The 26,510-nt window shown below is 41.1% G+C and overlaps 1 protein-coding gene across 2 annotated transcripts in view; it reads left to right on the top strand.

The window, feature by feature from the left end:
- GPI (glucose-6-phosphate isomerase) overlaps positions 1-14,031 on the top strand; it is a 28,627-nt gene extending 14,596 nt beyond the window's left edge. Inside the window, exons 7-18 of one of the 2 annotated variants that reach the window (XR_012154508.1) lie at positions 1,359-1,430; positions 2,620-2,664; positions 3,708-3,761; positions 5,243-5,303; positions 6,435-6,478; positions 6,787-6,939; positions 7,711-7,840; positions 8,246-8,322; positions 9,744-9,872; positions 10,822-10,897; positions 11,111-11,200; positions 13,002-13,088. Coding sequence is in view for 1 of the 2 variants with exons in the window: in XM_073307921.1 (XP_073164022.1) it covers positions 1,359-1,430; positions 2,620-2,664; positions 3,708-3,761; positions 5,243-5,303; positions 6,435-6,478; positions 6,787-6,939; positions 7,711-7,840; positions 8,246-8,322; positions 9,744-9,872; positions 10,822-10,897; positions 10,978-11,044; positions 13,002-13,125 (1,032 nt within the window). In the remaining variant the exon portion in view is untranslated. Of the gene's footprint in view, positions 1-1,358; positions 1,431-2,619; positions 2,665-3,707; positions 3,762-5,242; positions 5,304-6,434; positions 6,479-6,786; positions 6,940-7,710; positions 7,841-8,245; positions 8,323-9,743; positions 9,873-10,821; positions 10,898-10,977; positions 11,045-11,110; positions 11,201-13,001 lie in introns of both variants that reach the window. The other variant, XM_073307921.1, reaches the window with a different exon arrangement.
- Positions 14,032-26,510: the final 12,479 nt, after the last annotated feature.

The following is a 26,510-nucleotide window of genomic DNA, read 5'->3' on the forward strand; positions in this document are numbered from 1 at the left end:
TGGACAAGTCTGGGCCCACAAAGAACTCAAAACATTAAATTTCTTGATCACTGTAAACATTGTAGAAGCTACGAATTGCCAGCATAATATTTTGTCAATTTGTAAGCAATCTGTACAATTTCAGTTTTGCACTTCAACATAAACTTACTATAACTGCATTTCTAGAATGCTGCTTGAGGATGGCTTGCCTTAATTCATGAACATAATGGCTGGGAGGGTCTTGTCTTTATTTTGTTTTTGTTCCTCTTTGGGAATACTAACTAAAACATATACTGGCTTCTGTCTTGCCTGAGGAAGTTGATGGAGACAAATTTCATAGTTGTATGACTAAGGTCCCTTCATTTCTAAAGCAGAACAGAACCCCATTGGTTTTAAAGGCACAATCCCTAACAAATTACCATGTGTGTAATGCTGACCTTGCTTTGCTTGTTTTGCTCATTATCTCAACTTGGCAGTAACAGACCTTCAACTAAAATGTATGCAGTAAAAAGGAAACTTCAAAATGACCACTAGCATTGTTTTGTGCGTAACTGAGTTCAATCATCACGGTTCAAAAGCTCAAAATATTTCCAGATTGAAAGAGTAACAGTTCAGTTTATTTGCCAGATTGTAGTTAGATAATTGGATATGTTCGGAAGGGAACGAATGGTATTTTTTAAGTTTCTCAACAAATGCATGTTCTAGAACAAAATAATTTCGGAGATGGATGGGAGTAAAATGAATGTAATGCTCATCCTTAAAGCTATATTGTGATGGTTGAGTAAATCAGAATGGCTGAAGCTAATCCTAGAAGAATTGCATGACTGACCTTGTTTTCACACTTCATAAAGCAGGAACGTATTTTCTTTAATCAGCAAAATGAAGTTATGGCAAGAGTGTTAACAGAAACTAAGTAGAATAAAGTGTCCCAAATGTGAGAGATGGGAACAAAAACAAATAGAGCTAACAATCTGTGTGGTTTTCCCAATTTAAGTTTTCAGTTAGAAGTCACCACTAGTCTTAAAGTGGAAATTGTAGTCCAAACAGTTTATGCCCTCCTTCAAATATCAATTACATCAGCTAAAACTGATGTACCTGCCAAAAAAAAATTCCTAAATATTCCTTGTGTCCTCAGACCAATGTTAATGTGAAATTAGGTGTGCACCTAGAAATACTAATATCTGCATGCACAGTGGGTACATTCTTCCTTGAAATCAAGCTGCTGCTGTTATATAAATTTAGGGTTACTCTGCTCTGACTAGCTGGAACAATTGGATGTTTTGGTAGCCTAATCTTGTCTTGCATTCCTTAAACACATACAGACTTCATGTACTTTCTGTGAATGTGACTAGTAAAAGATCTCTTTTTCTACTGTGCAGACTTTCACCACCCAAGAAACTATTACCAATGCAGAAACAGCCAGAGAGTGGCTTCTTCTTTCTGCTAATGATGTAAGTATAATGTGCTTAAATTACATAACTGAACACATAACAGCCCTTCCCAGTGTCAGTTCTAAACAAGCTCTGGAGCAGAGCCAACTCCTGCCGAAACACATGCTGTACACATTGGCAAATGTTGGATCTGTCACATTAAGATCAGAGATGCAACCACTAACTTTAATGGTAATGGAATTTAGTTTAATCAGTGATGAAGCCACTTAGGTGTTGAGACAAATGTTTGAGCTGCACCTAAAATCCTTTGTATAAAAGTACTTGGATAGATGTAGCCTGTATCTCAGATCCATCTTGTAATATGATACAACTTCCAGACTTCTGTGAGGTGGAGGAAACTTGGAGATGCTAGCCTCCATGGAATGGCCTGCCAGTCCTTTGCAAAACTTTCAAAGCTACACACAGTTATAGTTGAAGCAGTAGATGGAGGCTGCTGCAGCAGATATCCGAACTGTGAATAGAGGTCTTCAGTTCATATTCTGGCATCTCACTCCTTCCTTCACCCTCCTACCACTCAGACTTTGAAATGCAAGTCGTTCCTTTTTTTTTTTTTTAATTAAAACTACCTCTAACCCACTCCCACTAGGGGAAACTATTTACTTTTCAATATCAGGGTTTGAGAGCATTTCTCTTGTAAACTATTCCTATAACAATACCTCCCTGAGTCCTGAAATACTTAGCACCTCACTTAGAGATTCAGGTTGAATTTCAAGCCTGTCACTTGGGGTTGATTCATTAAAGAACCAAGACAAGGATTTCTGGCCTCCACTGACCTTTTGATGATTGCCAGGAGGATCTTTGTAACATATCAAACCCAGGCTGCTCCAAAACTTGGTCAGCAAGGGTTGATCTAGACAGACACCTTCAGCACCTTGTCCTGAAGGTTGAGTATGTTGCTCCGGGATATTTGCTATAAGAAGACTTAGACTATCTTTGAACCTTGCCTACATTTGGGTCAGACATGCTGCTGACTCTTATATCTGTATTCATGATAAAGTCAAGTTCACAGACAGAGCAAATATACATGAATAGTAACAGTCAGCCATGTTTTCTTAATGCCAGCAGAAGCAAATATCAAAAGAACAGTCCTGATTGTGTCAACATGCATAAACCAGCTTTGTGGCTGATCAGCAATGCAAAATATTTAGCAGTGTTCTGTTTAACTAGTTTATATTTTATTTTATTAAAGCCTTCTGCTGTGGCCAAGCATTTTGTTGCCTTGTCTACCAATGGCGTAAGTATAACACTTTTTTTTTATTTAGACCTATGCTATAGGTTTTAAAAATGAACTTAATTAAAATCCAGTAAGGTGTGGAAATGTGTAGGTGTGAAAACAATACCTCATGCTTTAAGATCATCTTGCTCTTGGAAACGGGGGAGTCTTACAATTTCATGTACAAGAGAAGAATTATTCCTAGTAGTGGATTATGGGAAAATGCAGTCTCCAAAGGGCCTTCAAGGGATGGCTTATTTAGGATGGGAAATATTGCTCAGAGCTGCTTTATATACTTCTACTTTTCTTTTAGATCAAATGTTGTAAAAAAATCTGTACTCCATATTTTCTGATTTACAGTTCATATGGTTGCCCCATTATTAACAAAGGGTACCACTTCTTGCTTAACTAGTTATGTACTCCTGGGTAAGGTTCTGGTATTGAGTTTAACACCATTTAAATCTTTGGGCCGAGTTCTGCACTGATGAAAGTAAGCTGTTAGGTGTAAGTAGTGTAACACATAGTCTTGGTATTTGGTGGGTATGTAGAGTGAAAATTTGCAAGCATAAAGGGTCTGCAGTGTAAAAAACTACTGCAATGAGTAAGAACATCTATAATAAGATGAGAAAGGTCTGCATTTACCTCAAAGCCTTCTGCAAGTCTATTTTAAAGTTCCATTTTCCATTCTGACTCTGCTGCATGTAAACTATTAATTTTGAACAACACTGAATGCCATGTTGATTCATTACACTACTTTCCATTTACCAATTTTCTGATCCATTTACACCACTAAATTGAACTTCTTGTTTTTGGGACCGCTGACAGATGGTACATTGACCAGGAGGAACACAGGATCAATCATGGCTTATTTTCTGGTGGAGGCTTTAAACTTCTGACCCAGAATATGAAGTCAGGGAGATGTTTGTCTGTGTGTACTTTAGTTATATAGGGAATAATATCTTTAAGCTAACTATAACTTCAGCTACATAAGCATCCTGGAGTTGCTGTTTGACATCTGTGTTCTCTAATATGAATGTATTTACCCATTTTATTTTTTATTCTAGCCTAAAGTTAAAGACTTTGGAATTGACACTGAGAATATGTTTGAGTTTTGGGATGTAAGTAAATGTTTAACACCAAGCAATAGATGCTAACTGTTAGAATAACTTAACCTGCTTCAGAAAAGCCAAATTAAAAGGTCAATATCCTGCCCCCCACACACACCAAAAAAAGATACTAAAACAAATCCACTAGTGCTTTAAGACAGTAATATGTTAGAATCCTAACCACAAATTGAGGGAACATGTCAAAGTAGTGAAATATATATATCAATCTTGGCCATTCAGTTTGTCTCCCTATCAAAGGTCAGAAGAGGAGCTTTCTGTATGCAGTGCTGTCTAGACAGCTGTTGAGTAACAGGAGATAGCTCATTGCTCCAAGTGTAGGTCTTACAAGTAGTTATTATAAGCTGTGACATTTGACTGTCGCACTCTACTGTATATAATTTAGATCAGTAAAGGTCAGATATCAAAGAACCAGAATCTGATCTGATATTTAGTAACAGACACAAATTGTAAGTACAGTGGACCTTCATCTCAAACCTTGTGGAAAAAGTAATATATCTGAACTATGCCTGACGACATCAGACAGGTCAGTATATTGCTCCTTGTTACATGCCTGACAGCATATTTAAAACTAGGTTTTAAAGGTTTCTTGTTGAAACCATGAAAGCTATTTAACATTCAGGTTGGTCTAACCCTTTATAACAAGGATTCTTGAACAGTTTCGTAGCCTGGCCCACTTGTCAGTGTGTGGCACACCACCTCTCCCATTTGTAATGCCTTCACATTGCTGTAGTTGACACAAGGATTTACTTACAAGCAAAAGTAACATTAGGACAGTAGTTAAGGCATATTTAGCTGCCTTTGATTCAGGTTAGCAGCTAGAAGTGAGGTAGAAGCTAGTACCAGGTGATTTGCCAGCTCACTGGACCACAAACTTTGATCTCACTGGCTGACAGCCTCCAAACACGTTGCCTCCTAATGGGTGCACATAAAACATACCAAGCATATTCAGCAATCGGATCACTGAATCACTCTAGAATTATTTTATGGAATGGCTTGTTTTCACTTCTGATATGTAAGATTTTTATTAAAGAAATACCTTTCTCTCTCCTTCCCTCCCCCCCCAAATATAACCAAACTGATGGTCCTTCATAGACAAGGGACACAGTCCCACATTGCCAAAAAGTGATTCTGTAAAAATAAATGGAACTACATTTTGGTTTGAACACTTAAGGTAGCTTATTCTGCAACCCATAAAAAGTAAGGATCTTCTGTCTGTTCCACCAGTTAAACTAACCCATTCCCAGAAATGGTCTGGCTTGTCTGGTATGGGTGTGCAGAACAAGGAAGGACACATCTCCATCCTGTATTAAAATAAAAACTTGTGTTCTGAAGAGCGAAAATGAATTTGGAAATTTCTATTTCATATCCAAAGAGTGCAATATGAGAGGAGTTAGTAAAACTTGTTGCCATATGTTTAAACACAGAATCCTCATGAAAAGTTACTGCTATCTAAAACAATCTTGTATTTGCAGTGGGTTGGTGGCCGTTACTCATTGTGGTCAGCCATTGGTCTCTCCATTGCTCTGCATGTTGGTATGTATCCATATTATATAAAAATACTCTACATGGCTTGCATGATCAGCAGTGTGATTTACACACATTGAATATGCTAAAATGATCTATAGTGAAATAGATAACTTGGCTCTTTGGATTTCAGTAGCACATCTCAACTTCTGAAATTGCACCCACAAATTTGCCTTTGACAAAATGGCCAACCGTGCATCTTGCTCACTTGCATGGTCAAAAATATTTTGACTTCTGTTCAGTCCATTTTTAATTTCATTTTCTAAATGAAAACTAAAATTTCCTGGACACTGAGAAGGTCATAAGGAAATAGTTACGGTGCTTTTGAGATTGAGTATTGGAGTTGCAGTATGTGAAAACTCCGTTGCTGTGTAAAACTAAATGGATTTCTTCCATTCTAACTGAGTCGCAGATAGGTAGTACCCTTCTACCTGCCTGAGCAACCCAAGTCTGCCTTTAAATAAATGTTGCTGGCCTACTGATTTAGCTGTTGATTTAGCTATTTGCTCTTGATCCAGTAGTCTGTACAGAGCTGCTTTTGTAGAGTTACTGCTTTTATCATCAGCTCCATTTCCTCCTCCTCCTCTTCAGAATTTTATACTGAAGAGGGACAGGTTTATCAATTAATGCTGTAGTGTAGTTGGGGGAGATTAGGGCACCAGTCCCTAATGTGCACTGGTGAGTGGTGCTGGTTAAGGACCATAATGATAGGACTGTATGTAAACCAAGCTAGGTAAATTTCTGATAAAGATCTCCAATTTCTTTCTAGGGTGAACTATTTGTCTCTAATTCAGAGACTGATCAGAAAGCTATGCCGTAGAAATTCAGATACTGATAACAGATGCTGCCTCTGTGTACATTTCCCTTTGTTACTTATTCTCTCATTCAGTTTTCAGGCTAAGGTTAAAATATAAGAACTTGCTGAAGTTGAGCCCTGAAATTTTAAAGCCCAGACTTACTCAAACCCAACCTTGGGGGCACAGATAGAGCCGAAGTTATAAAAAGCTGCTTTCCAACTCAAAATTTCACTAATGAAAGGAAATCTTAGTGTATAAGAATCTAAGCTGTGTTGGGGACTTATTTTCCAAGGAAACCATGTGTAAGTTGTGATAGTTAAAATGCACACTTTGTTTTGGTTAGGTTTTGACAACTTTGAGAAACTGCTTGCAGGAGCCCACTGGATGGTGAGTATGCAAATACTTGTTAAATATTGTGTTCCTATTAACTTGGTACAATGTTGCTACTAAGACTGCTGGTGGTGACAGACTTTAATCAGTTGTGGAAAAGTACTGGTCTTCCCCAAGCTCCTTATTGTTTCCACTGCTTTGAAAACACTTTCTGTTGGAGCTCACCCCTCCTTCCCAGTCTTAGATCAGTTTTTGTTGCCACTCTTCAATTTGGGAAACAATTGGACCAAACTCAGAACCTCTTATTCAAGGAAGTAAATTTCTTTGGTCACTGTAGTTTTCTCTCTCATCTCTTTCCTACATAGGACAACCACTTCCACACTGCTCCACTGGAAAACAATGTACCAGTTCTGCTGGCCATGCTGGGTGTCTGGTATATAAACTTTTATGGCTGTGAAACCCATGCGCTCCTGCCATATGATCAATACATGCACCGCTTTGCTGCTTACTTCCAGCAGGTAAGGCTCAGCTTGTACAGAAGGTTCTCTGTAAGTCTGTGCATAGATAGTTCACTGCCTTTTTTTGAGGTCAGGTGCACTTTGCTTGTTAGCATAAATCATCTCTTTTGATGGTGATCACTGGAGCATAATATAACAGGCCACTTCACCTGGAATCGTCCCTTAGAATATGTGCTAACTACTTATGCTAAACTATCTATTCCATGTAGTATTGAACTGTGTTAAAGTACAGTTGGGTTCAGACTATGGGGACGACTGCAAGTGCAGTAAGATCAGGCTTCCAGGGCTAGACATGGAAAAGCCTGAAAAGACATGAAAACCCAGACCTTGCAAAGAGCTCTGTGTGGCTTGAAAGCTTGTCTTTCACCAGCAGAAGTTTGGTCCAATAAAAAAATATTGCCTCAACCATCTTGTCTTTTTAATATCCTGGGATTGACCCTCCTAAAACCACACTGCACACAATATAATGGCATTTTGGAGAGTTCTCAGGAAGATTACTATCTTGGTAACACAGTAATACAACTATTGGCTCTTCACAACCATCAATAGAGAGGCTCATAAAAACCCTGTCTCTCACAGATTTTTGTTAGCATCCCAACCTTCCTGATGTCAACAAACCAAATTATCTTTTTCAATTTTAAAAAAGTTAGTAAACAGAATTAAAGTAAATGGAGAAAGTTGTTACAGGCCTAATAGACTCCGCAAGAACCAAAAAAAAAAAAAACGTATAGGGTATATCTGATTATAAACTTCTAACCTCATTGCTTGTAGGGTGACATGGAATCTAATGGGAAATACATCACCAAGAAAGGCACTCGTGTGGACTACAATACTGGCCCTATTGTGTGGGGTGAACCTGGAACTAATGGGCAGCATGCCTTTTATCAGCTCATCCATCAAGGTACAACTGTAAAACTGGTGACAGCTATGCAGAACACCTGGGTTTGGGAGGAAATTCTGAACAGCAGATGCTGCAGAGGTTGAAGAATTGATACAGTCTTGAGGGCAGGGTATTGGCTAAATTGGCATAGGCTTCTTACTTACCATCAACCTATTATATTATTGTTAACCAGTGGCCTTAGAAGGCAACATGCTGTGGTGTTGCAGCAAAAGGATTTAGGACTAATATCTAAAGTAGAGCTGGTCAAGAATTTATGAAATATTTATTTTTTGGAAAACTTTTTGCTGCTGTTTTAGACTAGTTTAGAGTGGCTGAAATTTGTCAATTTACGGGTTTTTTAGGAAAACTTTTCCTGCTTGATTTTAATAAAGTATTCATGGATTTCTAACATTGTCTTCCCTGCAGGAACTCGTATAATCCCCTGCGATTTTCTAATCCCAGTCCAGACCCAAAATCCAATCAGAAACTGCTTGCATCACAAGGTAAAACTACTTGTGCTTGTAATCATTAGCAGCCATATTTCCTCTTACTACAGCTGAAGAGACTAGAGTTCATTCAACACAACAGTATTTCAGAATTCATCTGTTTTAAACACTGGACCACATTTTTAATGTCTGAGACTGCCCCCTCAAGCAGGGTGTGGCAGAACAATCTGACCTGATGAAACAGAGGTTTTGTTCCTGCAGAACTTGCAACTCTCTAGTCTAGAGGCAGACAAAATGTGGCCTGTTGGAGGGGGTTGTATAGAATTACATTTAAAAATCAGGCTAAGTCTGCATATTGCGAGGAGTCAAATTTTCAAAGGAGATGATGGAACCTTTTCCTTAAGAGATGCTCCTGACCTCCAAGCTTTGCACATCCTTGGAAAATAAAGATACCAACAGGCTATTTATCTTCTGAGCATTGTCTCCTATGAACCTGGACTGATTTATTAAAGGTTTAATCCATCCATTTATATTGGCTCACTTTTTAACATAACTATAAACTGACTTTTTTCCATTAACTTTCCCAGTGCAATGTGTAACTTTCCTAGTGCTACCCTTTTATTTCCAGCTTTGGAGGGGAAGGTTGTTAGTACTCCTCTTAAATTACACTCTAGATTCTTGTGACAGGATGTTAACACTGATTTCAGACAAATATAAATAACTTCTTTAAAAAAAAAAAGACGACCGAGCAATTTCACTCAGTCATTCCTAGGCATGTTAGAAATGATGTATTATGGTGACTGATAGGCACGGCCCAAAACAGAATGTGATCTCCACCCTGAAGTGCTTGCAAACTAGTCCATGTGATACAATGAGGAGGTAGCATGACTCTTAAAGGAGCGATGATGGGTAACTGCAATAAGAATATACATTTTATTCAGGTAGGGCTGGTATGTGGCAGGACATTAAGGTTTCTGTCTCAGTTCATGGATTTCTCAGCTGGCTAGCTTTGTACAGGTCTTGAGGAGAGGCTGACTTGGTGTGTCATCTGATTAAGAACATCCCATGGAGTGGGGGGTGTGGCATAGAAGAAAGTGCATAATCTTGTGAAAAGTGGATGAAAACACAAGGAGCACTACAGAGGTAGATACAGTGCAGTGGTTATTGTGGTGGTTTCTGGGGGTGAAATCCTGGCCCCACTGAAGTATGATTTCGCCCTGAATCTTTAAATTTTCTCCTTGTCATATATTCATGACACTGAGAAGCCTTCTGACTATACTCGGAGAAAGAAACCATATTTCTGTTGTACTGTACCTGGTACCTCAGTTTTAGCTCTAAGTGACTTGCCTGACATTGTGCACCCTGGAATGGAATCCTGGTGCAGTACTGGGCTCTAAGCACTAGATAGAGAGGGAGCACTATTAACTAGAAGGGCAGTAATTTGGCTAGCTTGTTAATATCTAACTTCTTCCCATTAGATCCTTCTGGCCAACTTTCTTGCTCAGACTGAAGCCTTGATGAAAGGAAAGACTGCTGATGAGGCTCGAAAAGAACTGCAGGCTACTGGGCTGAGTGGAGATCCTCTGGAGAAACTTCTTCCACATAAGGTATCAGTGTGGTGATAACTGTCATTCAAATTACACTGCTATGTTTTGGTGTCAGAAGCATTGTGTGTGTTGCAGACAATAGGTGGGTACTATAGAAATGTTTAAATGTAGTAGGTTAGGAGAAATGAGGCGCCCTCTGGTGGCGGTTGGCTAGACATGAACAGCAGCAAGCTGCAAATGTTGAAGTTTTGGAGATTCAGTGACTGACTTGGGAGGTCTCACTATGGGGCAAATTCCTTTTTAAAAACCAAACTGTCATTGTTGTGTTAACAGAACACTGCAACTTTGCAGCACTTCCCAGACAGTACAGGCTTTTCCATGTCTAGCCCTGGAAGCCTGATCTTACTGCACTTGCTGTCGTCCCCATAGTCTGAACTTGTGTATGTAAGAGTCTGCTTGGGCCTAATTTTTAGGTCCAAACACGACCCAATCCCACATAACCTAAATCCAAGTGGGAAGAATTGTTTCCAACCTGACCCATGCCCATGAAGTCAGCACAGCGACAGCTGTGCTACCATGCCCTGCTCCTATCATCTGCAGCCCCCTGCTCTGTGTGCTGCAGAGTAAGAGGCACTGTAACTCTTTGGCACACTCACTCAGCATCACCCCATGCAGCTAGGTGGCAACATCCTGATCTGACCAGGACCTAACACTTGAGCCCCTTTGGTTGGGTTGCAGGGCTCTACTGTACATGCTCCTGGCATTTGGAGAGGACATTTTACAACTATTATGCTGACACACTTATTACAATATGGTCTACGGGGATGACCAACAGATTGAAATTGCTATTATCTCCTTCTAATACTCTTCATGTTGCTCCCTACAATCTTTAATTAAAATAAAATATAACTTGGTGTGTGACTGATACTAGGGGCCTGGAAAAATAGATTCATGTGATTCTGATATGGGACTCTGTTTGGGATGTAACACTTTGTTTTTTGTTTGAAAGGTCTTTGAAGGAAATCGCCCAACTAATTCCATTGTGTTTACAAAACTTTCTCCATTCATTCTGGGAGCCTTAATTGGTAAATATGTCTCATTATTAGTAATGTTCAGTGATGTTTTTCTGAAGAGGCTTAGTTAATTCTGGTTTTGTTTTTTATAGCTATGTATGAACACAAGATCTTTGTTCAAGGAGTTGTGTGGGATATTAATAGCTATGACCAGTGGGGGTAAGTCTTACTAACCTATTTCCAATCCTTATGAACTATGGCACTCAACTTCTCACTTTCTTAAAGCTTAAGGTAATAAAGCAAGTCAGCTACATATTCTTTGTGCTATTCATCAAAGTGCAAAAGCTTCTGCTGTGGCTCTAAAGACATAAAAAGGCAAGTATTTATGGAATAAGATGTGTTTATCCACTGTTAAACCCATGCATGGCATCACAACAGAATTGAGGGAAGATTAAGGGACCTCTACTTTTATTAGCTTTAAGAAACTATACATGGAAGGAGGGGGAAGAGGGAGAAGAATAGGTGTTCTCAGCAATACTTATGGAAATATTAGAGGTGGAGAAGACCAAGAAAGTGTTACAAAAAGCAATCCCCTTCGAGTAAAGGGTAAACATGGATTACCTTCTTTGTATGGAAACTAATACTAAGCAATATGACAGCACAGCAGCTGCCAAGATACTGAAGCACCCAAAAAACCCACCTTTTGATTTCCTTTTCCTGTGTCAGGAAAACATGCACAGGGTTGTCCTCTGACCTAGGAGCCCTAACACTAATGTAGGCTCTATTTCAAATGATACCCTCCACTGTCACATGAGGTACATCTTGGTCAAAACTTTTTTAAAGGGACTAATTTGGGCCCCCCAGAGACTGAAGTGCTGAAACTTGAGACCTCTTGCAGGGCCTGATTTTCAGAAAGTGCTGAGCACCTGGCTCTGACTCAGGTTCTTTCAAAGCTCTCAGGTTGGGTGCTTAAAATCACTAGTCACTTGAATATCCTAGTTCTTGACTTAGCAGTCATGGACAGCACTTGGTTGACTTACCAAGTCACTAAATAAACCTTTTCTTTGCCTCCTGGGTCATGTATATGTTGCTGAAGGACAGCAGCCCTTTGAGGAGTTCCCCACTTTTCTTCCTTTCAGATGAAGACTAGCCTTTCTTAGGAGCCAGTCAGTGCTATTCCTTGTCACTGTTACCACTGACTATATGGCTCATAGCTTACTCTCCCATGTAGAAACTCCCAGGAGGAAGTAGAGGGGCTGGGATGTGCATAAGATTCAGATGAAACTTGTGCCTTCCTTTTGAGAGGGTAGTGGAAGAGGATGAGGCCCTATAAAGCCCAGGACTCTACAAGGGACTCTGTTCTCCACTCCAGAGATCCAAGACTCTGCTCCTGTGCACTGATCTAGAGATTCTACTTTCTGCACCTCTCCTACAGAGCTGTGCTACCATTATTCTTCCAAAACACTGAAGTAGAAGCTGAACAGGGGTCTCTGCAGACTGTAATGCTGTCTAGAATAGCATAACTCCTGTGAGGCTAACCTGTGAGGTCTGGAAAGGAGGCGGTGCCACCAGGGTGAGGAACAACAACTCCTCTATAGTCCAGTGGTTAGGGCACCCATCTGGGAGGTGGGAGACCAGATTCCTGTCCTATGCTGCTCTCATGACTCTAATTTATCCAAAGTGGAACTGCTTCAACAGGAGAGAATGAGGGACCCCCTCTTCAGAATATCCTGAGGCCCCTGTTCAAAACTTTTCTCCCCATCAGGTAGGGGAAACTGAGACCAGGTCTCTAATATCCATGGGGCTAAAAGTTAAGGGAGAGCGCATCACTACCTCCTATGGCTAGATTTGAATGGGGATCTATCCAGTAGCCCATGGCTGGTAAGATATGCAGGGGAATGCCTCTCTTCCCTTGCTTAGGCATGAGGTAGGGCTCTGGGCACCTAAAACAAGGCAGCAGTGTGTATGCCCAGAGGCCAAAACTTTAGGCACCTAGGGAACTTTTCCCCTGAAATTTTAGGTGTTGAGTGAGTTTAGGCACAGCTAAGCAAGGTTTCATGGATCACAGTAGCATCTAATCTGGGGTTTGTACCTAAATATCTGAGTCTGGGTCTGGGCCTGGGCCTAAATGAGTTTGTACTAACTTAATTTTTTTCTCCCTCTCCATAAAATGCAGAGTTGAACTTGGAAAGCAATTGGCTAAGAAAATTGAACCAGAACTAGATTCTGATGCTCCAGTGACATCTCATGATGGCTCAACAAATGGGCTCATTAGCTTCATCAAGAAGCATAAAGCTTGACTTGAAAGATTCAGAAGATACCACCAGTCTAACTACCAAACACCCAGATCAATGTTGTAGTAATTGCTTTTTAGCTACTTTAACCAAAATAGCACTTTACACTTGGAGCCCCGTAACTTGTTGCAGCTAATCCTGTTCTGTCAAATGTGTTACAAATGGAAGCTAGTTTTGTGAAACAGAAGTTGTATAGTTGCTTTCTATTTTTGTGGTTGTCAAACTGTAAAGTGCAGCTGGTATGTCCCTCACTAATTCCTCAGTTGATCACATGTACTAAAATAAGAAAATAAAAGACAGTGGACAATAGAACCTCTTCACTCTGTTAAGTGCAAGCCTGATAATCCTAACTTTACCAGTTAGTTCACTCAGTTTCAGAGTATCTAACTTCAATTTGTCCTCTTCTTTTGAGACTGGTGTTACTGTAAACTCAGGGGTTTAAGATTAGGGGAAACACCTTGCAGAAATCAAACAACCCAATGTTGCAACACTGCTCAGATTGTATAGTATGATATGGTCTGTGATGAAGACCTGGTCATAATGGCCACTGTAACCCCTAGGGATTCATTGTTGCTGCTATTGTGCTAAACAGATAAGTAAGGCTGACAAGAGTACTATGGTGGCTCTTCTGTATTTACTTGTCCAGATTCTCCATGAGCTATGGATATATCAGACAGCTACTCCAAAGAGGACAAAATTTCTTTCCTGATGTGGCATTGATGTTTTTTAGACTTCAGGAACACTTAGATGTTTGGTATATTTGCATTCAATTTCCTATCAAGCTGCTGGAGCTTAGCACCACTTACTGAGAACCCCTCTGATTTCCCGTATCTGTCTTTCAGGATCCTCCAAACAATTATACATACAGTAATTGTATTTGCTTCAAATTGAATAAAGAGAACAAAAAAACAATCTTGACAAACAAGCCTTGAAAGTCTGTTATGGAAACTTAAAATCCCCCTCAGCCACTGTGTGTATCATGTTAACTATAGACTCTACACAAGACTGCACAGGTGGCTCTTACAACCCCTATTTCTTCTTTACAGCTTATAAAAATGAGTTGATGATCCCAATCAAGACTCAAAGGGTGGAGGGGCAGTGTGAGGGGAAAGCAAGACCAATTAACTCTTAATTTAATGAGCCCTACACACCAAATACAGCTTAAAAGAAAACTTGCAGAAACCAAGCTAGAAGTAGAAAACTTCAAGCTTACAACCCCTTATCTGAGTACAAACGCATGCTGCACTCATGTGAATTTGGGTCTTGGAGACATGGCACATGTATGACAGTTGTGGCTTTAATACTAATCTAACACTTCTTGCAATGCTAATCACTTCCCATAATCTCCTGTGGCTACTTAAATTTGAGCTGCTATCCAAAATACAGGCATATGAACCTGAGTGGTGGTCTGCACAACAGCAGCTTCCTTGTAAGCTTACTCAAAAGGCAGAACATAATGCAACCCTCATGATCCAAGAGACAGGTTTCTTACAGCACCTTGCTGCTGACAAATAGCCAAAATAACAAGTGACCATATTCGTTTTGGAATTTAAAATCTTTTTGTTTCAGTGTGAATGTCCATTAACCATGCTAGCCATGGTATGTTGCTAAAAGTTATTCAGAGTCAAGTTATTTAATTCTTATGATATAACCAGGTGGTCCTAAACACACCCATATAGATTTTTAATACTTCACCCTCCCTGCTACTTTTGTGACAAAAGTAAATAAAAATGACTAAGAAGCAGTTACTAGATAAAACACTGCAGTTTTATTTGTAATGTGAATTCCTTCAATTGCTTGACCACTCTAGCAGTGGGATGCTTCATAGTGACTGTCTTTTGCCCTCTTGTTAAATACAGCTGTGAAACATGACCCCTTTTAGTCCACAGTATCTGCTATAGTCTTCTTAGCACAAGGCTGGACAGCAAAAATTAGAGTGGTACTTTGCCTTACTGTTTGTTTTGTAGGAAGCGGAGCCTTTCTGTGGATGAGAAACAGGGTGATTTCTCCCCTCCAGCAAGAGATGGTCAGACACATGGATTTTCAAAGGTGCTCCAGGTTGACATCTCTGTTCTCATCCAAGTCCGTGAATATCCTACAGTTGACATTGATGGGAGCAGTGTTAGGCTAGAGCTGAATGCTCTTGGAAAATCCCACCCACAATGTTCATTCTGGAAACATTTCAGAACTGCCTTAGGAAGCAGAAAGACACAACATGCTGTTGGTGACGCTTGTCTCTCTTGGATGTCAACTACTCTTGGTATTTAATTTTTACAAATATGCCTCCCAAACAAAGCAGCTAGCAACAAGGATAGTTCAAATTAATCCAGACTTGCTTGCAAGGGAGACAGTCAACCTTAGGATACAGAATAATTTAACCATGCTATGTTTTGTGCATAATAAGTAGCAGGTGTTGGAGCCAGTTAAGATCAATACATGATAGCAAAAAAACAAACTTACTATTGTTAGCTTTTGGTGGCTGGGCTCAGGATTCTTTGCTGGGAGCCTAGCTGCTTGTCTCCTAGACTAGAAGAACATTTAGTGACTAGCCTCTTCTGGCAAATGAACTGCAATTGTACTTTCCTTTCTTTAGTATCCTCTCTGGCCACCTGTAATACCACCATTTTCCAAAACAATAAAAGCTGTAGAGGTTCCAGCTACCTACCAATCCTCTTTCCACTCTTAAGCAGCTTGGAGAAGCTGTATGCATCTCAGAAACCTGGTAAAACAGCACTAGTGGTAACCTGTCTCTTCTATGCTCTTGCATGCACTTAGGGGATGGGGCCCTGAAAGCTGTGTGAGGGTCATCAGCCACTTGCATAGGGAATTGTTGCTCATGAATCACCTGTGCTGTAGGAAGGCATTGCCAAAGCATAGGCTTCAACCAGCTGGAAACAGCTGGCAGGCTTGTGTGTGTGTTCACACACACTTTGGTTTGATGAAAAAATACATATCCAGATAAGGGGCCTCAGTGTTGCTTGAAACTGTTGAGGCTTGATCTTACAAACCCTTGTTCACACTGGATAATCCCCTGACTTCAGTTAACTAGCACCAGTAAAAATCTGCAGGACTGTGCCTTTGAGCAAGTGGGCTTTGTTACTTCCCAACAGAGAGTGAAATGACAGTAGTGAGTAAACCATGCTTTAGAAGGCATATTCTTCTGGTGGCCTTTGCCTTTCCTAATAAATTATCTGGATTCTAAAATTATTCTGTCACCAGCAAATCTCCCACAGTGTGAAGTTTGGCTACTCCCTCATGTTTTTAGTCAAACAGATCCTCTGGAATAGGTTTCCACTCTATATAGAGAAAATTGGATCTGGAGGGTAAATCCTCTCTTGTTTCTCTACGTCTGTGTAATCAAACTTCTGGTTAACTTTTTTGGCCAGACTTTGTAATGTAGCTCTGTCTCTTCCCCTTTTCTCTTTGGAATTTTATCTAGTAACATTCCCAACTGTTTACAGCTTTGGTACTATGCCTACTTATAAATATTTTTAAGAAGCCTGGCAAAAGGTGGGAATCCAATAACCACAGTACAGGCTACTCAGTACTGAAAGGAACCAGTTCCCAGCTGGTATACAGAATAGGACTAATAAGTAAGCAGCTGCAAAAGATGCCAATAATCCTCCTGATCTATTACTCAACTCTTACTATGGTCTATGGCTTTATTGTGCTCATACAAGCAGGTTAATTGGGTAGACAGCAGCTGATTTTGCTTAATTGTTGATTGGGAAATCAGAATTAATACACAAAATGTGTGTTTTAATTAAGCAATAGCCCTTATCCTTGTTGGCTTCATAGCCTGACAATAGGCTGCAATAAGCGTTCTAAAGGCATATATGAAGTTTAGTTACCTAGAAAGGAGTGTAGAGCCAGACTACTGGAATATACTGATTTGAAAACTGCAATCTTGTTGAAGCAACTTTGAGTTACACCCCATCAAACCCTATGGACTTGCTTAGTGGGTAAGTCATACTGAATGTATTTGATTTATTGATTCAAAGTGATGGAGGATTTGAAATGAGGGGATTTCTCATACAAGAGGAAGGGGAGAAGTTCTTCATTCTCTGTGTAAGCTGAGCAATAGCAGCTACTGGCTGTTACATATGTAACAGTTGTACAGGTTTCTACCACAATTGCCTCTGAAAAATGATTGCTGAAGTGTACGTTCTGATGAGGAAGATTTGGCAGTTGGGAAGTGCATGTTAACTCCGAGTTAGAGGAAGAGACTACCAATGGCTTTATTGACCCAAAGCTGTACAGCAGCACTAATTCTGATCTCAGCTCGAGAGCTGTACCCTAGTAACCTGCACAAAACAAGCTCTTAAAGGTCTATGCCACAACTGTGCCTGTAAGATATTGATACTGTAAAAATCAAAGGATTTTTCCACATTCAGGATGTTTTTAAAATGGAAGTGATATTCTTCCTCTGTCAGTCACCTTTACAGAAGGGCCCCCATGGGACTAACAACCAGGACTTCTTTACCAACTCCCTATGTGACCTTGAGGAAAAATCACTTTGTTCCTGTGACTCCATTTCCCCATATGTAAAATAGGGATAATACTACTTACCTACTTCACTTCCTTTGTGTGTGTGTGTTGTGGGGAGGGGTTTCCTACTAGGAAAAAAATCAATAAGTATGCCAGCTGCTGTCCTACAAGGATCCCCTCCGCATCCACCTGGAAAGAGGAACTTGGGCACCTAGTCCTTCTTCCAGTGGCAAGCACCCTGATGCTACATCCCAGAAAGTAACACTTACCTGGGCCCCATTATGAAAGTGAGAAATGCTCCAGATACCCCTGGCCTGCTGGAAAAATCCTCACTCGCTATTGATGCAGCTGGTCAGCCCTGTGAGCTGCTGCCAGCTGTAGAGGATGATTGATCATTCTCTTTCCCTGACCCAGCCCTTAGAAGTGCAGTAAAAATTGCTGTGCAGGACAGGATGATAGAAAAAGGGAGCTACCTACCTTGACCTATTTTTCTGGCATTTGGTCCTGTCTTCTGACTGTTGTTCCTGTGTGATTGGTGGTGGGTGAGGTAGCAAATGTATATGCTTATTAAAAAGCTTCTCTGTCAGGGGTGGCTCCCCCCTTCTACTGTAGAGTCCTGTAAGCAATCCCCAGGTAACTGGTTTTGTTTCTGTGGATTTACTAAGGCATTCAGTGATTAGGGAACATTTGGAGGAAACCTGCTTTGATCCAGTGGATTGTTGGTATCTCCCATGGTTGTAGCAGATCCCTCCTTTGCTGGGGCTGTTTGCACTTGCTTTTAGTCCCATTCTCATGATGGGTGCAGGTTGGACTCTCCAGACCTCTGTACCATATAAAATGCTTGCTATCCAAGAATTTAACAAGTCTTTGATTGTTGCTTGTTTGTCTGAGGAACCAGAAGTCTCAGGAAAGGTTGGCCAGCAGGCAGTGCCTGTTGTGCTGGTTGTGGAATTGCTGTGCGGTAATCTAAAAATACTGATGAACACTGGTCAATGAGGGGGCATTTTTTGTGTGCATGAATTAGACTTTCCTGTGGGAATGCACTGATCTGGCTAAATAGGGGCCCGTTGAAATTACAAACGGGAAGAAGACGCGCAGCCCCAGATAAGGAACTCCTTCCCCCTCTCCCCCCTTCCAGGCACACTTGAAAGACAATAGACAAAGCTACAGGCTTTGAGGACCTACAATCCTGTCTCCAACAAGTGGCAAGCTTGTTCTGCCAAGGCTGGGAACTAGCAGATGAAAAGGAATGAACAGTTTTTGCAGGAGAGCCTCCCTGCAGCAGGGGGAGGGGGAATAGTTTGTGGGTTAAGGGAACAGACTACCCCAGGCTGACAATAGGGGGTTCGGCGTGTCTATAAAAAGCTTAGACCTACTATGTGGAAGACCTGTTGTCTCTGATGTGTGTTTGTCCTTAATAAATAATACTTTGCTTTAAAGAAGCTGATTTGTCTCTGGAAGGAACAGACTTGCAGGTGCTGGACATAGATCAGACCTGTTGAGGTAATCGTGGTCAGTACACGGGGGACTGCAGCCCAAAGTCTGGTCTGAGAGTGGGGATGGCCTGAGGTCTTAACCCTGAAAAGGGATGCACTCCATGAGACCAGAAGGGTCAAAAGTGCTGTTAGCCTAGTCACTGCAACTCTTGTCAGAAGAAACTCCTGCATATGGCCAGACTATGGTGTATTTCTGAGTAAGTAGAAAATACAAGAGCTTGAGGACTCTCAGGAGTTGGGACTCTAGCTCCAGTGGATTTATATTGTTTCTATTCAGTAATTATATTGCAATATCATTTGATCCTTTATTAAAATCCACTGTTGCATGACAGTCTAAATGATTTCTGCATGATCTGGAGATGGTAGTAAAGCCTTACACTGCTACTGAAAAGGCAGAGACCTCATAAAGTGAGGTCCACCCAGAATGATGTCTGTGCCAGCCAGTAGACTGTGATTGGTCCTGGCCATGTCTCCAGAAGCAGACTTGAGAGAGGAGGTTGTCCTATTATTTATTTGTATTAGGGTTGCTCCTAGAGGCTCCATCCAAGATTGGGATCCCATTGTGCTAGCATGTTTTAGGCACAGTAGGAAACAATCTCTCTGCTGGGGAAAATTTAAAATCTAGACAACACAGACATAAGGTAGGAAAAAGGAGGATAATAATACTTCCTTTTACAGATGGGGAACTGAGGCATTGAGAGACTAAATATCTTGCCCAAGGTCATACAGAAAACTCTGTGGCAGAGACAGGAACTGAACCTAGATTGCCTGAGTCCCAGCCAGAGCTGCTTAACCCCAGGGCCTTCCTTCATCTTGAAGGCCATCAGGGAAACTGAGATAGTAGCTGGCTTTATCCGAAGTGGATTAGGTTAATTTAATGTGATGGCTTTGTGGTGTGTTTGTATTGGGTTTGATTACTTAGGCCTCGATCTTGCAAGCGCTTAGTTACATGTGTCTCTTTTACGCAGATGGGGTGACCAGACAGCAAATGTGAAAAAATTGGGACGGGGTGGAGGGTAATAGGAGCCTATATAAGAAAAAGACCCAAAAATTGGGACTGTCCCTATAAAATCGGGACATCTGCTCACCCTATATGCAGATGAGTAGTTCCATTAACTTCTGTGGGACTATTTATGTGCATAAAGGTAAACATGTAAGTGCTTATAGGCTCAGAGTCATTGTGCGTATCGCTGGTGGTGGTCTACCCATGCTGCTCTGCAGGTGATGGAGGATGGTAGTTTGACTGTGTAAACTTTGTAACTTATTCAAAGTCAAAATTAACATATATGAAGAAATGTTTAACAGTTCATGGAATATAAATTATTCCATTGAAAGGGAAAAGAAATAAAATCAGATTCATCTTGTATCCCACCAGAAATACACGCAGTGCAGCCTGAGAATGCAAGCTTAAAAAAGGAACATGTTTGCATTGTAATGTGAACTAATAAACTGGCTCTGAGCATTATGATTACAGTGATGGCATCTTGTAGCTCTTCTGTTTGCTGAAAATTTGGCTGGAATTATCAGTAAGAGATGCCCTTCGGCAAAACCTCTGGTGATCTAAAATAAGGTTATATTTTTCCAAACTCTGAAGCAATAAATAAAGAATTTCAGTAGAATTGCATTCTTATCATAACAGACTTCAGTGTGATCTTAATGGTCTGAGCTCACAATGCTTGAAGGGAGCTAATCTGAGCAAAATTTCCTCAGAACACTTAGACAGCTTGAGCTGATCCTCACTTAAAAATTATGAATCTGCAGTCTGAGGGGTTAGACACGTGTGCCATGAATTTGTATACATCATTCAAGTAAACAGACAATTGTTTAATCCTAGTCCTTCATTTTGCCTAGAAGAATGAGGGAATGAATCCTGCTGTTGAACAGCTGTAGAAAGCATTCAGTTCAGGCAATTGCTGCTACTGTTTCTTGTTGGGAGACACAATTTGGCCAATTTTCTCCCGTGGAGCAAGGGAGGGGGCGTGGGTGAGAACCTTCACCAGCCCTTTTGCTGGCTTCTATGTTACTTGCACCCTTCAACTCCTTGTTATGCAGGCTGAGGCAGGAGGAGGGGTGGAGCCAAGATTATGCACATTTACTGCCTCTGCTTGCCCATGCCCCACCGCAGCAGGCTCCAGCAATGCATGGAGTCAACACAGTAACAAAGTGGGGTCTCCTTGGGGCCCCTTACTTCCATGCAAGGGCGCACAGCAGGGCTCATGGCTGAGTGGTGAATAATTTGATCAGATACCCTGACCGAGTCTAGACTATGTCTATGCTGTAATAAAAGACACGCAGCAAGGACGCAGCTGGCCTGGCTCAGGCTTGTGGGTCTTGGCTTGCAGGGCTATAGAGCTGCAGCATAGATCCGTGGGCTTGTGCTGGAGCCTGGGCTCTATGACCCTGCAAGTGGGGTAGGTCCCAGGCCTGACCCTCAGCCTGAGCCCAAATGTCGACATTGCAATTTTTAGCCCTGCAGTCCAAGCTCCTTGACCCGGAGTCTGATGACTTGGGCTCTGAGACACGGTGCTGTGGATTTGTATTGCAGCATAGACTCTTTCCATATAGCCTACAGGTCTTTCTACAGCAGTAAGATGGGGTAAGACCATTGTGGGGTGTGGGGGAACTCAGTGACTTTGGGCTTGGGATTGAACTGCTTGAGCTGAAGGCATTTAACAGTTATCTGGGAAAGGTGGGTGGGTGTGACTGATTACTGGAGCATGCATTATGGAGGTGGCTGGTAGGGTCTCCCATTGACTGCTATTGTATTGGATTTCTCCTCTCCATAATTACTGGTGAGGCCTTGTGCTTCTGTCTTTGTACCTCTGCTTATCGGTCAGCATTTTGGGAGAGCAAGAAGTGTCTTTAGGTTCACTTGAAATTAAGTATAGGCACCTTCTGGGTGGATCTTGGATTGTTACCCCATGGAGAACCCAGGAAGGCCATAACCCCTTCTTCCCTCCCTTCCCCCTCCCTCACTACGAAGATGTAGATCAACAGCAATATGTCTATGCAGCCTGGGGCAGAAAGCGTAAATTATACATTAAACTCTTCAGCCACAAGCTCCTCAACCTTTAGTGATAATGTCACAACCCTCCTGAACTGAGCGAGACTCTGTCCCTGCATGGTGAAGCTGGGAGGCTTACGGAGTGAACAGGGCAAGTGGCCAGAGGCCAAAGCATTCCTTGAGGCTGGTACTGTCTGTAGAATCTTTTATTTCTGTGAATTACTTATTGGTTCTTAACATTGTTCATCTGGGATCTGCTCCAGCTCCCACTGACATCAATGGAAAGAGTCCCATAGACTTCAGTAGCCATTGGATTGGGTCCTTGGTTATTAACTGCAATCCTGGGGAGATTCCTGTGGCCTGGAAACACTTTCTCTGTAGAGCTTGAATTTTGTGCCATCCTGGAACAACTGAGCTAATGTGTATGGCTCTTACCTCTCCACCAGCCAAGGCCACAGTGTGGAATGCAAAGACCCCAGATGAGGGGCATGTACCAAATATTCATACAGGAAACTTAAAATGCTGCAGGATCCCCTTTAGTGTAAATAACACACACTCCCTTAAAGAAAAGGAGGACTTGTGGCACCTTAGAGACTAACCAATTTATTTGAGCATGAGCTTTCGTGAGCTATAGCTCACTTCATCGGATGAATGCATCCGATGAAGTGAGCTGTAGCTCACAAAAGCTCATGCTCAAATAAATTGGTTAGTCTCTAAGGTGCCACAAGTCCTCCTTTTCTTTTTGCGAATACAGACTAACACGGCTGTTACTCTGAAACACACTCCCTTGCCAACCTCAGTTTCATGATTTTTTTGTTTTGTTTCTGATGTAAATAATTTTCAAAAATAAAAGGAAGGGGGAACACCAACTTTGTGTGGAACACTCCAGGTAACTTTTGGGACTAAACTGAGGCACTCTGCTATTAGAGAGCCTATGGTGACACTATTGCTTATTAATACATTTCACCAGCATTATTTTTCTTACTGACTAAATCTAGGATAAAGCAGAATATAAATGTAATGTAATTAACTGTGGACATGACTTTATTAAGAAGAAAAATGCAACGTTAAAGGAATTTTTTTTTAAAAATTCTCTTAAAACCATAAAAATCTTACTCCCAGCTGATATTGACATTCTCTTCATGTTGGGTGGACTTATCCCTAAGGAAAACTATAGGAAACTTTAAAGTGTCGGGTTCTATTTAAAACCTTGGTGGTCCTTAACGGCTGCCCCCACTGATCCAGGCTGGTATAAACTTAAACAGAGCTCTTTGTTGCTCTTGAATGTGACATAATCCTTTCATCTGGCATGCTGAATGAAGTATGTACATGGCTTTTTTGCTAACCCTGCTGGGCTGCCTTGTTACACCTTCAGAGCAAACCACCCCACAGTAAAAACTTGGACTCTGTCATCCACCCTCATTGCAATAAACAATTGATAACTACAGCATCCTTTAGCTTTAAAAAACTACCTCTATTTAAACCTGTCTCTCTAGGAAACAGCCACTTGCCTCCTTCTTTCTTACAGATGCAGAGCACTGAATATATATAATATTTTGTTTGCATATTTGCTAATTTGAAGCTCTTTGAAGAACCCTACAGGGAGATCAAAGACAAAAGATTAGGAAGTTTTTAATAAAGTGAAGAAGGATCAGGTTAGATCAAAGGGATCAGCTGACAGGAAATAACTAGGTGCTGTTGTTGGCTGACACTTCTATGCTTCAGGGTGATTTCTGTGTTAATGGGAGGTCAGAAGAAGGGTCGCTTTATATCTTCTTGTCTCCAGACTTTGTGGACTGGGTGTGTCTCTGTAGTTTAATCCTCTTTTTAAAATAATCAAACCCATAACGTCACAGTTTGGCTCACCCATATGATTTTTCTAGTTAGTTTTTATTTTGACTTTAAAAAATGGGAACACACCAACAGATTTTTTTATTTAATTAACTGGTATAGGAGGTGGTTTGAATAATCGGTTGTCAGATATACTGGTCCACATTGATCCTCCAATGAAACTCCATTGAGTTCAATGGAATTACAGTCAGGATGCGTGTGTGAGAATGGAGACATTTACTCACAGTTAGGTGCTTGTCTACACACACGTTGTACCACTTTAACTGTACTGGTATAACTAAAGTGGTTCAGCCCCTCTTGCGTGGATGCAGTTACACTGGCATAAAGGTGCCCACATGGGAATAAACTATACCAGTTAAATTATTTCAGCAGAAAATCACACCCCTCACCAAAATAGTTATACGGTGCAAAAAAAGTGTGTAGACCAGACCTATGGACCCTGTTCTGATCTTTGGCCTGTGTCCCATTATGAAGACCAAGAGGAAGAAGCTCTGCAAGATGTCTTTTCTTTTTAGTATAGAAAATAGAACTAGGGTTCATTTGGCTTAATGCACATTTTTAATATGTTTTTATGGACAATCCTGGGCTCAACAGCTATTTTTCACCATTTACGGTTCCCAAGCAGATTCCTATATCCCATTGACGCTGGATTTCATAGCTGCATGGAACATCCTCCCCTTTCATGTCTTACCATGTGGAAGAGGAATAGGACGATCCCAGTCATGTCACTGTCAGCAGAAAACTTCCATGGCCTGAAAAGGGATTGGGTCCAAGATGCTGCAAATATAACAATGGTTTGTATTGTGATAGCCCCTAGAAGCCTTAGTCACTGCCCAGGACCCCATTGTGTTAGGTGCTGTACAGACATGTGCAGTGGTTCCTCCTTCTGCAGCGGGGGTTTCTGCTGCCCAACTTCATAACAGCATTCTAGTCATAAGTATATTGTGCATGTATTGTGTAGCCTAACGTAAGTTCCATTTTTACATTGGTGGATTAAAATGGTATGATTGTGTGTTCAGGCTCCAGGGCCTAGCACAATGGTGCTACTATAATTCAAATAATTATCTGTTGTAATATTTTAAGAGAAATGTATTTTATTGACCACACCTTTTGTAAAGTTTACAGAATAGTAATCACCATGTAAAATCATGACAACTTAAGCATTAAAAGAAAGGTGCAACCTCTTAATTCCAAGAAAACCAATTGGAAAGAGGGTGGGGGTTGAATGAAGGGGAGAGACAGGGAAAGTTCTGCTTGAACTTCAGCATTGGTAGTGTGTTTGGTTAAGGTACATAGTATCCTGTCACTGGTGTGCTGTAGATAATAGGAGGATGTCACTCTTCAGGCAGAATGGCTGTAGGTCAAACCTTGAGGTCAGGCTCAGTGACTTTCCTTGGCTATACATATGTCTATTCCCTGAGGGCACTTTTGAAGGTGCCTCTCAGTGCTGTATACTGACCGATAAACTACACGGAATATTGCTGTTTTGGAGACCCCTACAAATATGTGCCCATGGGTGTTTATGTAGCCTCGTGACAGCTGATCCAGTATGGGTCCTTCATCTGGAAAAGCAATGCTGCTAAACTAACAGCTCTGAATGGTGCATAGAACTGGGGTGAAATTAAGTTGATTTTACTTTGAGCTTTTGTTCCCATTTTTCCTGAATAGGATGGTACCCAGCAATGGAGTCTCCCAGACTGCCAATCTAGTACCTTTAAGAATCACTTGTCATTTAAGAAAAGCAATCGGTGGTGACTAAATTATTGTAAGATCTGATATTTGGTGCATACAACTGATAAAAGCAAAGAGCCTCCAAAATGGCTTTTATGTAATCATACCTTTCTTTGTGACTTCCTGGTCCTTACTGATTCCTATAGGGCAGCGTCGCCTTCTTATAAGAACCTTTTTCCCAGCATGCCTTTCTAGAACTGTCCCTTTAAATTTGATGGAGCCACGTCACTGGAGCCCTAACGTGGTCATTTTGCAATTGATTGCTCGATCTCTCCGTCTTCCAGTATGCTTAACATCTGTTAAGTTTCCATTTCTTATTGTTGAGGCGATGGCCTAGTCTCATTCTTGGTGCTGACGCCATTTGGTGATAGTTGTCTCCAGTTATTACCATGATTATTAATATTCGCTGTCATGATAGTGCATAGAGGCCTCAACTAAGATCACATTCCTGTTGTGCTAGGCGTGTACAGACACAGAGCAAAAGACCGAAAGAGCTTCTGATCTAAATATGCTAATATTATAACTTTTTCAGACTGCGAGAGTGAACCTGGTAAGCATTCTTAGGGTGAAGTTTGAATGCTCTGCCAGTGCACCTCAGTATTAGCCAGGGATATTTTTTGATAGTCTCATCCTGGGCCCTTCCTTAATGGAGAATGCTGTACTGTGTGGTGTTACTGTGATCTGGATATTTAGAGACTGGGCAGAGGATTAAGGCCATTTGTGCGGGGATGCCAAATAGGCTATAGGAGAGTGAAAGGGATAAGGCCTACCCCCAAACAACTAGTCAATCCTGGACTCTAATAATAAGAATCAGTGGATTG

Source organism: Lepidochelys kempii, chromosome 12, assembly GCF_965140265.1.
Source record: "Lepidochelys kempii isolate rLepKem1 chromosome 12, rLepKem1.hap2, whole genome shotgun sequence".
Taxonomy (NCBI): domain Eukaryota; kingdom Metazoa; phylum Chordata; order Testudines; family Cheloniidae; genus Lepidochelys; species Lepidochelys kempii.